Below are 12,297 nucleotides of genomic sequence, written 5' to 3' on the forward strand. Positions count from 1 at the left end.
TATCAAATAGACATTGATTCTAATGATTCTTACATCAAAAAAATTAAATTTCAATGCTTGGATCCCAACAAAACTTTGACACAAACTAAAAACATACTAATCATCCTTGTATGCATGGTCAGCTTTAGCATCATATTGAAAATTTTCATCTTTTACCGAAAAATTATCCTCCATTTCATTATTTTGGGACAACGAAATTTGTCTCAATATTATTTCCCTTTTTTTAATGGATGCTTTGATAAAATTTTACTAGATGCTTAAACATACGGACATGTATGTGACCAATGCATTTTCATACCACATTGGTAGCATGAATTTTTAATAACCCTCGAATATTTTGGCCATCATTTTCTTATTTTTTTCTGTATTATTCTTTTTCTAGTGGTTAGAAGTGTCATTATTATAACCACCATGATAACAATTATCAATATGTCTCTAACCACATCCTCAATTACAATGACAACCATGATCTCTATATTTTGATTTTTCATAATTGTTATGTATTATTATATTCACTTCAGAGAATGGAGCCTTTTTCACTAGAAGACATGAAATTGTTTTAAAATGCTTTTTTAAAGTCTTTTTCACAATATTGTTGTTGCAGGAGCACATAAAATATTTCAAATATAACAAGCTTTAAAAAGTATTATCATTTTCTAATGGTTTAATCATTCTTTCAAATTATTATGCAATTCAAGAGTCAAGAGGATCTTTCGCAATTAAATATTTCACTTTTAATCCTTCATGTAGATGATGTTGGACAAAAATAATCGTTTTTGTTTTGTCTATATAAAAAGTGAAATTCATTTATACTCACAAATCATGTGTGGCTCTATTAGAAATAATTTAATAGGCAACATAGTTATCATATCAATGACATCAATGACTTATGTTATGAAAGATATACATATTTAAGCAAAAATGTTGAAGTTGTTGATACTTCAATCTTATTCAAAGTCTTAGGTCATAAACAAGCATGCCATGGAATATATAAAACATTAATTCATACTTAAATACGAAGAAAAAAAATGAGCATCATTTTTAACTATTTTTTTCATTAAGAGTATGGAAATCTTAAAATCATTCAAGTACGCATAGAAAATTGCATATCTTAGGATTGTTGCTTTAACAAGGATGTTATTAGACTTGTTCATGGGTTGGGCTAATCGACCCGGCCTGAAGGCTCGCTTGAAATGTGGGAGGGTTTTGGCAAAAGTATAGGCCTAAAAAATGGGCTTAGACAAAAAAAATAAGGCCCGTTTAAAAAATGGGTCGAGCCTCGGGTAAGGCATTTTTGGCCCCGGGTCCGACCCAAATTCACTAAAGGACAAAAAAATCTATTTTTTATTTTTTAATATTATTTTCTTATTGTTTTCTCCCTATTTTGCTACCATTTTACTATTATGTTGCTACTATTTTGTTGTTATTGTTTGGATATTGTATAAAACTTATTTTATTGTTAATTTTATTATTATTTTAAAGACATTTGTTAATTTTGTTATTATTTTATAGGCATTTGCTTGTTAATTTGTATCTATCTTAGTGTTATTTAAGTATACATATTTTTTAAAATTTATTTTCAATTTGTTGGAAAATATTTATTTTGATGTTTTTAATATTTTTGATGTATTATATATTTTAAAATTATATAAAAATATAAAAATTAATATGGGCGGGCCGAGTCGGGCTCGGGTTTTAACATTTTTATCCAGGTCAGGCTTGGGAAAAATTTTAGGCCCATTTTTTGGGCCGAGCCGGGCCTGAGCCTAGCAAACGGGCCTAAATTTTTAGTTGAGTCTGGCTCGATCCATGCACACCTCTAGATGTTATACATATGGATTACTTGTTTTCCAATGGAATGTTGAATACTATTGGGCAAGCTCGTGCTGATAACGTGTTATAAAATAATAATAATAATAATAATAATAATAATAATAATAATGCAAAGAACACAAGAATAATGGATGAGAATAAAATGGAGATTTCTATTACATTTCTCTTATTTTCCATCATCATTACAAGTAGTATACTCATATATATATATAGAGGGAGATTAGATTCCTCATTTTCTAATACATAAATAGGAAAGGGATTACGAGAAGATAAAAGGTGAAGAGTTGAGGAAGATGAAAAGTAAAAGGTTGATTATAATGAACATCCACTTAATAGCATTCATAACATACAATTATTAATTTAGGTAAACCAGGCTTTCTATTTTTTGGCTTAATGGTATTATAAGCTCTCGAATTTAAAAAAAAAATTCAATTAAGTTCTTCTGAACTTTATGCATTCAATTGAGTAATTGAACTAATAAAATTGGTCAAATAGGCCATTTGACTGATGTTGACTATTAATATTTAACAGCAATTTTAGCAAAAAATAAAATATATTTTAAATTTATTTTTAAAATAAGTAAACAATAAGTCTGGACAATTGGTTATTTAGGTTCACTTGAATATGGACACTCATTTGTCGAGATACATTCTAGAATTATAAAAAATAAAAATTATTAAAAATTAATAAAAAATCATAAAACTTTATAAAAATATAATTTATTATTTTTATATTTTAAATTAAAAAAATGAACAATAACAACTTATATCATAAAATCAAGATTAGCAATTTTTTGTAATATTTTTGTCTCTCGTTTTTTAATTTGTGCAAGTTATACTAGTCAAATAATTTCATAAAAATGAGAAAAATATTTTTTATAAAATTTTATAAAAATTAATTTCTTTTTTATTAAATTTTATGGTTTTTAATTCATTTCTAACTGTTCTTATAATTTTTTTTCCAATTTTTAATGGTTTTAATAAATTATTTTTTTTATAAATTTTATGATTTTTAATTAATTTTTACTAATTATTATAGATTTTAATTATTTTTAAATGTTTTTTTATACTTATGAAATAAATTTAGACAAATTGGTCTGGTTTATTGTGTACTTATTTTAAAAGTATTTGAAATATATATATTTTTGAATTTTTTAGTTTTTGCATGACATATGTTAATGGCCACGCCAATGTGTCGTTAAATACTAACGATCAACATCAATTAAATAACCTATTTGGCCAGTTTTATTAGTTTAAGGACTCAATTGAGTGCAAAAAGTTCAGAAGGATTTAATTAATTTTTTTTTAAATAATTGAGATCTTATATTACCAATAAACTTTTTTCCTATTGGTTTTAAAATTATTCAGATTTAGTTATCTTTATTTCTTCCATTGAAAAAGAAAAAAAAGCCAATGAGACCGAGACCATTACTTGTTAGTTAAGGGATAAGTTTTAGGTTTTTGAATATTTACAGCGTGTTTGGTTCGCTGTTTCCCCCCCTCTGCATGCGTATTCCCCCCTATGCAGCAGGCCCACCAGGAAACGGTTGTTTGGTTCGCTGTTTTCCCATTCCCCACCGAATCGGTTACTCTCCCATTACATTCATTGCGCGTAATAGGCATTACGGCCCCTCAGCGCCGATTACCCATTCCGCGTCTTTCCCTTTTTTCTCTTCCGTTTTCTGCCCTCGTCCGTAATCGACAGAGTCCTCGACGTTGTCAAAAGCTTCCCCAAAGTTGATCCTTCCAAGGTCACCCCTTTTTCTCACATCCATTTCACAATTTATTGTTTGATTTTATATTTCGGTGCTTGGGTGCTTAGGAAGAAATGATTTTGAAGTTACTCTTTTCTAGAACTACTTGATATTTCACCCGATTTATAGTGTTTTATGTGCAATTTTGGGTTTCATCCCCAAAATTGAAAGCCAAATCTTTCACCGGTAATCAATCATTTTTATACAATTTCTTTTCATGCTCATGTTTCCTTGTTTGGGTTTCTTTCAAAATTTCTGAATTAAATTGCTGTAGTTATTGGTAGATATTAGAAGAAGATGGTGCTGGTTTTGGCTTTGGGGGATTTGCATATACCCCATCGGGCGGCTGATCTCCCTCCCAAATTCAAGTCCATGCTAGTTCCTGGAATGATCCAACACGTCTTTTGCACTGGTAATCTTTGCATCAAGGTATCCCATCTTTCTTTTCCTTTCTGGATTTTTTTTTGTAGCTGAAATCATAGCTGAATTTGGTTCAACTTCTTTAGCACTTTGGGTTTTATGTTTCTCAGCAAGCAATTTACTATATTAATTTTCTCTTCCTTTTTTGGAACTATGGATTGTTAATTCCTTTCTAGTAGTTATGCTAAATTTATGCCTAATTTAATCTGGATTTCATGTTTTTGCCCAATTATTTTCTCTTTGAGCTGAAATATGCGAAGAGATATTATTTGCTAGTTTGAATTTGGGAAAAGCAGCAGAAGCTACCATACCTGAATTATCAGTATTTTAAATGATTGCCAGCAATTGTTTTATTTGATAATTGTAATTTTGATCCGAATAGCCATTGCTGCTACCTTGCATTTATACATGCAAAGAACGATTCCTGTCATGTTTGATCTGAAATGCGTGTAATCACGTGCCAGATACTAGTTTGTGCCCAACTCTGACATGAGTATGTTCAAAATTTCTGAAGCTTTTCCGTATATTTGAAGGATTTTATCTCAATCCTCTGAATATGTGTAGGGCATATGTGCCACTTTTGAGAAAACGAGAAGAGTCCGTGTAGCATAGCATTAAGTAGGATTGAAGTACATATTTGGTTGAACTTAGAAACATGTAGGAAGTTAGTCACTAAGGGCTAGTTTCTCATTGCTTTTGAAAAGTGCTGCAAAAAAATGCTTATGAAAAATGCTTTTGAAAAGCTTGGTCTAAAATTTAAGAGTTTACTATCTGTTTAGTATTGCTTATGGCTCTAAAAGCACTTTTGAAAAGTTGTTTTTCTCTTATTTGCATAGCCAACAACAAATCAAATGAACCTAATTTGTTAGCTTTAGCTTTATGGAAATTATGCCATAGTATTTCTACCAATTGAACTTTTACGGTTTTTGTTTATCTTATTAAAATTACCACTGGCCCAGCTAATTCGGACGAAAATTTTAGGAAGTTCAAGATTACTTGAAGACACTTTGTCCTGACTTGCATATTACCAGAGGTAAATATGATGAAGATACAAGATAGCCCGAGACCAAAACATTAACTATCGGACAATTCAAGTTTGGATTATGCCATGCCATGGCCATCAGGTATTATTTTCTTCTTTTCGCTGGTATATAGTATTGGACTCTGCATTTTAAATCAGTAAGTAGTTTGCCATTGATGCGGATTATAAATTTATATTGAAGCATGCATCTCCTGCTGTGAAAAATATGTGATTTCATGCTAATGGTGTTAAATAAATATAAAAATAATCGTTCATGCCTTACATTTCAAGTTAAAATGTGTTCTGTTTAGAAAACTTGTAGACAGAGATCTTGCTCTCTTTTTCTGAAGCTGCTAAAGGATGCACGAAGGATCTACAGTTTTATGCATTTGTAACTTGTGATTCTTGCGGTAAGTAGCGCCTAAAATTTGTTGGAATCATGTTGTGTTCAAGAACCATACAAGCACAAATGTAATCCACTAAATGCATAATCCCTGTAGTACTCAATTTAAATTTGTTTAATATGTATTCTCATAATCTCGTTACTGCTAGAAATCAATTTTTGCTTAATTTGTTGCAAATATTTTCCAGCATCTTTAAATAAATGTGTTTGTCTTCTCTTTCCATTTGGATTTGGTGTTGCCTTCAACTCCGAACATCCACGTCAAATAAAATGGGGTCTGTGGGTTGTTCACAGGCTAGTGCTGATTGCTATTTATGGCTCCATACTGTTTATGTACCATTACAAGTGGAGAGAAAGGTAACCTGGTATGTTCATCTAAGTTACTTACATTTTTTGCAAGTTGATTAATCATAGACTTAGGGCTCCTTTGGATTGAGGCAGTGAGGCGCGTTTGAAAGGAAAAGATGGTGTCAAACTCACTGCATTTGTGTTTGGTTGAGGGTGTCAGTGCAGTGAGGTTGCTTTTCAACCACACTGATCAGTTGATTTTCAGCTGGAGCAAATAGCAGCAGTCAGAGGCTTACTGAGCAGTTGACATTATAACAGACAAAAATAGCCTTACTTTTATTTATTATTTTACCATTTTATCCTTAAAAATTAAGTTAATTTCATTCCCAAAATGCAAAAAACCCTGCTCTTCAATTGACAGTAACAAAACTCCACCGTAACAGCAGAGCAGACTCTCAAAGAAGCTATATTTTTCTAATCATCCTATCAATCTTGTTCTCAACTTTGATCTGGTAAGTGAAAACCCTTCTTTTTCTACTCTATATATGTGTTTGAATTGTATGAAAGTGGTTTCTGCTTTTCCTTTAAACACAAATCCATATGTTCTTTCTCCATTATTTTTTTACCTCTACTTGCCGTTGAAGAGATTGAACATAATTGATGATTTCATTCAGCATACCAACTTTGTCTGTGATTTTGTTACATCCTGGTACTAAATCTTGCAGATACTTCATTCTTTCACTGATTTTCTCCCTTCTAACCTATATAAATCAACATAATTAAAACATTATTATCTAATGAAAGAAACCTGATAAAATAAAAAAAACAAATCAGTAATAATGCCATCCATATTCATGTCTCCAGCAATGCTGTATTCATGTCTCAAACCCTCAAAAACTAAAACTATCAAAAACAAAACAAAGCACAACTAAACAAACGAAACAACAAAAGCTTGTAGTAATATGAACAAGTTTAGCAGGTTTGCTATATGACTTCATGCCTAACACAAGTTACACATAACTATAAATATCACAGAACACAATTAGACCCACCTTAAGCAGCAAAAGCTTAAACTAACTACACGCTTTAGTTTCCTATTGTAGAAGAAGAAAATGAATGACCATCTGAAAATATAACTCCACAACAGTTACTGAACAATTATGGCCCACTGACTACTCACTAAAGTATTAATATAATACACACTTACATTGATCATTTCTCCAGAAAGGGATCTGCATCAGAGTGAGGATTATAACTATACATTTCGCACTCCGAGAGTTTCACAACCCGCATAACCAGGTATTTAAAATTACCAGCTGCTGAGACTTGCATTTAGTCATTTCGAACTTACACTCACCTAATCTAGAGCCTTATAAATTGTTTTGAGGAGTGAACTACCCCCATATGCCTCGATCCATTCCTGTCAATGATGTAAAGCAGGAAACTTAAATGCCAGGCACAGTGACTTATTTAAGGATAAAACATACCACAATTGAATGAAAACTAGTTATCGCTCTTCTCACATACTACAAACCACCATCAACAGCATCAACATCTTCCCCCAAATCCATCTCTTTCACCCCGAATGACATGAACACAACACACCATTGGCCCAAATCTTCATGAGTCTGATTAACTCCCAAAAAAACTGATGAACATGCAAATTTTAGACTAAAATCATTAAGTTATATTCATAACCAGAAAACTTGCACTAAACAATAATATAAGAAGACTTGATTATTGAATCACTTACAAATGTAGATGTCATGCCAGCACAAGCTCCAGCAGCAAGTCTTTCGAGAACAGATAGCTCGCCATCTTTTCCCGTGAAAAGTTTCTAGAATTCAATAGGAACTAGAAATCAAACGACTAACTCCATCAAGGGACAGGCAATAAGCATCAATACAATTCTAAGATTACATTATGCATATTCTTTTATTACCTAATAAGTTTCATAAGCAAAGAGCTGGACTGCACTGTAAGGTACAACTCTTATCACCTGAACCATTTAGTACTAAATCAATGTTAATAGCAGCTCAGTAAACCATCACAATTACATTATCGAAATCCAATCCCAAAATAAAGAGTGGAAGTAAAAACTACAAAGAAACTGAGGAAGATTGCCCTTCCAGTACCCTTTAATTCCATCATCCTTCCCAATCGATACAAGCGCCTGCAATTTACTCCAAAATAGTCACCAACATTTAAAATACAATCCAATAAAACTACCTTAATCAGCGGAATTTCAACAAACATATCATTACCAATTCCAGTAAAGATAGAACATGCAGAAATATAACCAAAGATGCCTGAGAAAAAGAAAAATGAACCCAAAAAAATTTGCTGCAAACTCAGTAGCGTGAAGGTAGAACATAGAACCACTGGATTTGATACAATTTCAATATAACAATCCACCAATCTATCAACATATGAGAAATTGAATATAACCAATGCCTCATACTTTTTTTAGCAAAGCTAGGAAAGATCCGTACCTACATATCTTTTTATAAAAAAACTCCATTAATTAATCCACAAAAATTTACATAAAAAATGAATATGATTAAATCTAACAAATTACATATGATGCAAATAAGGGGTCATTTCAACTTACATTAATGAAATGAAAGATCTAAATGAAACTCAACATGAAAAACCAAAAACATAAAAGAAGAGAAAAACCTTCTTAAGAGAATGTGCATTTTTACCCAGCCCATCTTCTCTTGCATCAAATGCATTCTTCCTATAATGTGGCTCATTTGGATCTCCGTAGGGAACTACCATTTCAACGAAACTTAATCTATGGGCTATAGGCCTCCGACCATGACTACCATCAACATAAGCAACAGAATATATTACGAGACCCTCTCTAGGAGTGAAACCAATTCAGAAATTCCACTGAAACCAGAATTGCAAATAAAATATATTAGTACATCTTGAACTGATAAAAAGTTATAAATATAGTTTCACTACCAAACACCTTTTGCCATTCAACAAAATTCCCACTGACACGAAAACTGGGACCTTCTGGTTGAATGATTTGTAGTGGTTTCACATCACTTCGATCAACACCTCCTCGTGTTTCACCAGCAGTGTAATTTCTTAAAGGATCAGCTGGTGGAAAAGGAACAAGTTTACGGTCTTCAAATTCAATCACCACCATATTTTGCATGTCAACAAGGACAAGTATTCCCTTAACTGGACGAGCATAACCACCATATTTTGCATATCAACAAGGACATGTATTCCCTCAACTGGACGAGCATAACCTATATTAAAATCACATTGAATTTCAAATAATCAGAAAAAAAAGTATCAGAAAAAAAAAGAAAAGAAAGAATTAAACAAAGAAAGAAGAGAACTGACCTACATAATCTCCAAGGAAGCCATAATCAGTTAGTTTCAATCTTTGAAGCCTAATGGATTTATTTTGCCTACGCCAATATTACAAAGAACGAAAGAGCTTTTCTTTCTTTTTTTTCTCCCCTCGGTGGCTCCGCCGAGTCAAATTCCTGTGAATTACACGTTTATCTATTTTATTATTATTCTTTTTCGGCATAATAACCTTTTTAGTCCTCCAACTTTAGAAGAAAATTTATTTGAGTATTTTAATTTATAGTTTTTGTCAAATCATTCTAAAATAGATAAAAAAATTAGCATTTGTTAATTTTATTTGACAGAAACATGAAGAAATTGTATTGTAGATAGATTTTTAAGCAATAAACGTGAACCAATGGTTCTTGCAGATTTTTTCTTTAATTTTATTAGTTTGGCCTAGAGACTTAAGTCTGATATCCATATAAATATGTCTTGTGTCCAAGAGAATCAGAAATGGACTAAATATGAGACTTGAAAATTATATTTTTGTTGCATTCATTTTCACTTTTTCCATTAAGTTGAAGCTTCAATTAAGGTGCCAGTTTTTTTTGGGTGTGGCTAGATAAAGATTAGCATTGGGAGACGTCTAAAATAACTTATAGACTATATATGTTCTCTATGCTTCTTGGTGAATGCTAGCACATTGACTGAATTATATCAATGACAATAGATGGTAAAGACACGAAATTTTGTGGACGGAGATAGTAGCTTAGCAACAAAAGCTATTTGGGATGATGAGCTGACGTTGATATTTTGTGAACTTTGCGTGAATGAAGTCAATGCTGGTAATAGACCGACAACTCATCTAAACTCAAAAGGATGGGAAAATTTCATTGCTCTTTTTCAAGCAAAAACACAAAAAAAATTATGGAAAACCTCAATTGAAAAATAAGTGGGATACATTAAAAAAAGAATTGAGGTTATGGAGGGAGTTGCTTAAAGAATCTACAGGTATTGGATGGTGTCCATCTAAAAAGACGGTCGATGCTACGGAAGAATGGTGGGCTGCAAAAATACAGGTTAGTGTTAACTTTATCATTATTTTAATGCATAAAGTTTATTGAAATTAATAATTTACAATTATAAAAATCTTAGTATAACATTTAAATTTAACATGTTATGTAAGAAAATCCTGATTTTAAATGATTTAAGAAGAAAGGAATTGAACCACGATTGAATGAGTTAATGTGGCAAATGTTTGGTAGCATTGTAGCCACTAGAGAGAATGCATGGGCACCTTCGTCTGGTGTTCTTCCAAGTGGGGTTCCAATGGGAGATGATGTACCTAATGAGGGATTTGGTGATTCAGATGAACATAGTAACGAGAATGAAGGTATTCCTCCTGATGAGGTACCATCAAACCCTTTTCATGAAATCCCTGATCGAAGAAAGCAAACACTTGGGGTTGCACACGATAAAGGAAAAAAATCAAGTTCAAGTAGAAAATCATCAAGAAATACATTAACTACCCAGATTGAGAAATTGTGTGAGAGCATGCCTAGTCCAAGGAAGTCAGTGAATGAAATTATTTTTCCACACTCTCAATATACTATTTCAAATGCAATGGATGCTTTGCGTGCTTTGGGAGATGAAATTTCAAAAAAAGATGAACTGTACTATTTTTCCACCAAAATGTTCCAAATACCGGTGAAACGAGAAGTGTTTTTGAACTTAGATCCAAATGATAGGGTTTGGTGGCTTCGACGCGAGTATGCTGAACAAAATCCAATTGCATCATTTTCGTCCTTGGTAGTAACATCCTTATTTCCCTTCCAACCATACCATCAACCACCTCCACCATAAGCTCCTTAGAATTATTATTGTAATATAACTATACTACTTTTTATATGTAAAACTAACGTATGATACTTTTTATGTTTGGTATTTTTATGTTATGCTTTTAATAAAGTTTCTGTGTTGTATAGAATGTCACGAAATATTAATTTACTTTCATTTGATTACTTTTTCAGGTTATGGATGAATTTAACAATATGTATAATAGTTTTGATATGAATTATGATACCTCTGAATTAAGTGAAGAAGCTCAACGAAGAATAGCCACAATTGTTCCCAAGTTGAGCACAACAATTATCATAATGAGGAAGAATATGTGTTAAGCAGTGTATTGGTACTCCATGAAACTTATTTCACTATGCAACCGCGTATGGATTCAAATTATACTGGTCAAATGTGGGTGGACGAAGTATTAAATGGGCACGATGATCGTTGCATGATTAGTTTTAGGATGCCAAAAAATATATTTCACAGATTGTTGCATGATTTGCAAACAAATTATGGCTTAAAGAATGGGAAAGTATCGGCGATGGAGAAGTTATCATTATCATTGTACATTCTTGGAAATAGAGAATCAAATTCAAATGTAACAGAGCGATTTCAACGATCTGGGGAAACTGTTAGTCAAATTTTTACTGATATGTTGCATATATTTGCTCGAATGGGAATAGACACGATTAAACCCATTGAAGGTCAATTCGAGGAAGTACCGAACTATATTCGACATGATACAAGATATTGGCCTCACTTTAAGGCAAAATTTACACAATCTTTATATTTTTAAAACATAAATTATTTCTAACTTTTATCTCATTACTTGTATTTATTTTAAAGGATTGTATTGGGGCCATAGATGGAACACACATAAAAGCATGCATTTCGCCTTCTTCTCGAATACCTTATATCGGACGGAAAGGTGAACCAACTCAAAATATTATGGCAGCTTGTGACTTCAACATGTGCTTTATTTTTACATTTCCTGGTTGGGAAGGAACAGCACATGATAGTAGAATTTTTTTGCAAGCACTTAGAAAGCAAGAGTTGAAGTTTCCACACCCTCCACCAGGTCGAACTTTAATTTTTTAATTACTTTTTACATAAAAAATATTAAAATTTTTAATTTATTTTTAAACTTGATATTATGTTTTACTTTTTTGCAGGAAAATATTATCTTGTAGATTCCGGATATCCACAAATGGCAGGTTTTCTAGGTCCATATAGGGGGGAACGATATCATTTACCTGATTTTCGTCGAGGTAATCATCAAGTATCTGGAAAAAAAGAAATCTTTAATCATGCCCATTCTTCGTTACGCTCTGTGATTGAGCGAACATTTGGAGTGTGAAAAAAAAATGGCCAATATTAAGAGATATTCCAAGTTATTCATTCGACAAGCAAGTTTTAATAGTT

The 12,297-nt window shown here is 32.0% G+C and overlaps 1 protein-coding gene and 2 long non-coding RNA genes across 5 annotated transcripts; 2 read left to right on the forward strand and 1 right to left on the reverse strand.

Moving 5' to 3' along the window:
- Positions 1–3,726: 3,726 nt before the first annotated feature.
- Positions 3,727–5,524, forward strand: LOC107909721 (uncharacterized). The gene is made up of 4 exons (XR_001687317.2): positions 3,727–3,772; positions 3,861–4,015; positions 4,988–5,130; positions 5,350–5,524. It is a non-coding gene; the product is annotated as an uncharacterized lncRNA (long non-coding RNA).
- Positions 5,525–6,035: 511 nt separating this feature from the next.
- Positions 6,036–9,299, reverse strand: LOC121214743 (uncharacterized). 3 transcript variants are annotated; one of them, XR_005910469.1, is made up of 7 exons: positions 8,696–8,971; positions 8,398–8,613; positions 7,854–7,891; positions 7,661–7,717; positions 7,472–7,555; positions 6,926–7,366; positions 6,036–6,479 (listed from the first exon to the last, which is right to left on the reverse strand). It is a non-coding gene; the product is annotated as an uncharacterized lncRNA (long non-coding RNA). The 3 variants fall into 3 exon arrangements; XR_005910470.1 differs by lacking the exons at positions 8,398–8,613; positions 8,696–8,971 and adding an exon at positions 9,082–9,299 and having other exon boundaries at positions 7,472–7,572; XR_005910468.1 differs by lacking the exons at positions 8,398–8,613; positions 8,696–8,971 and adding an exon at positions 9,082–9,298.
- Positions 9,300–11,678: 2,379 nt separating this feature from the next.
- LOC107909720 (uncharacterized) lies at positions 11,679–12,297 on the forward strand. The gene is made up of 2 exons (XM_016837352.2): positions 11,679–11,953; positions 12,048–12,297. Exons 1-2 carry the CDS (start codon positions 11,824–11,826, stop codon positions 12,230–12,232), a joined length of 315 nt encoding a protein of 104 aa, XP_016692841.1. The 5' UTR covers positions 11,679–11,823; the 3' UTR covers positions 12,233–12,297.

This window comes from Gossypium hirsutum, chromosome D02, assembly GCF_007990345.1.
Source record: "Gossypium hirsutum isolate 1008001.06 chromosome D02, Gossypium_hirsutum_v2.1, whole genome shotgun sequence".
NCBI lineage: Eukaryota > Viridiplantae > Streptophyta > Magnoliopsida > Malvales > Malvaceae > Gossypium > Gossypium hirsutum.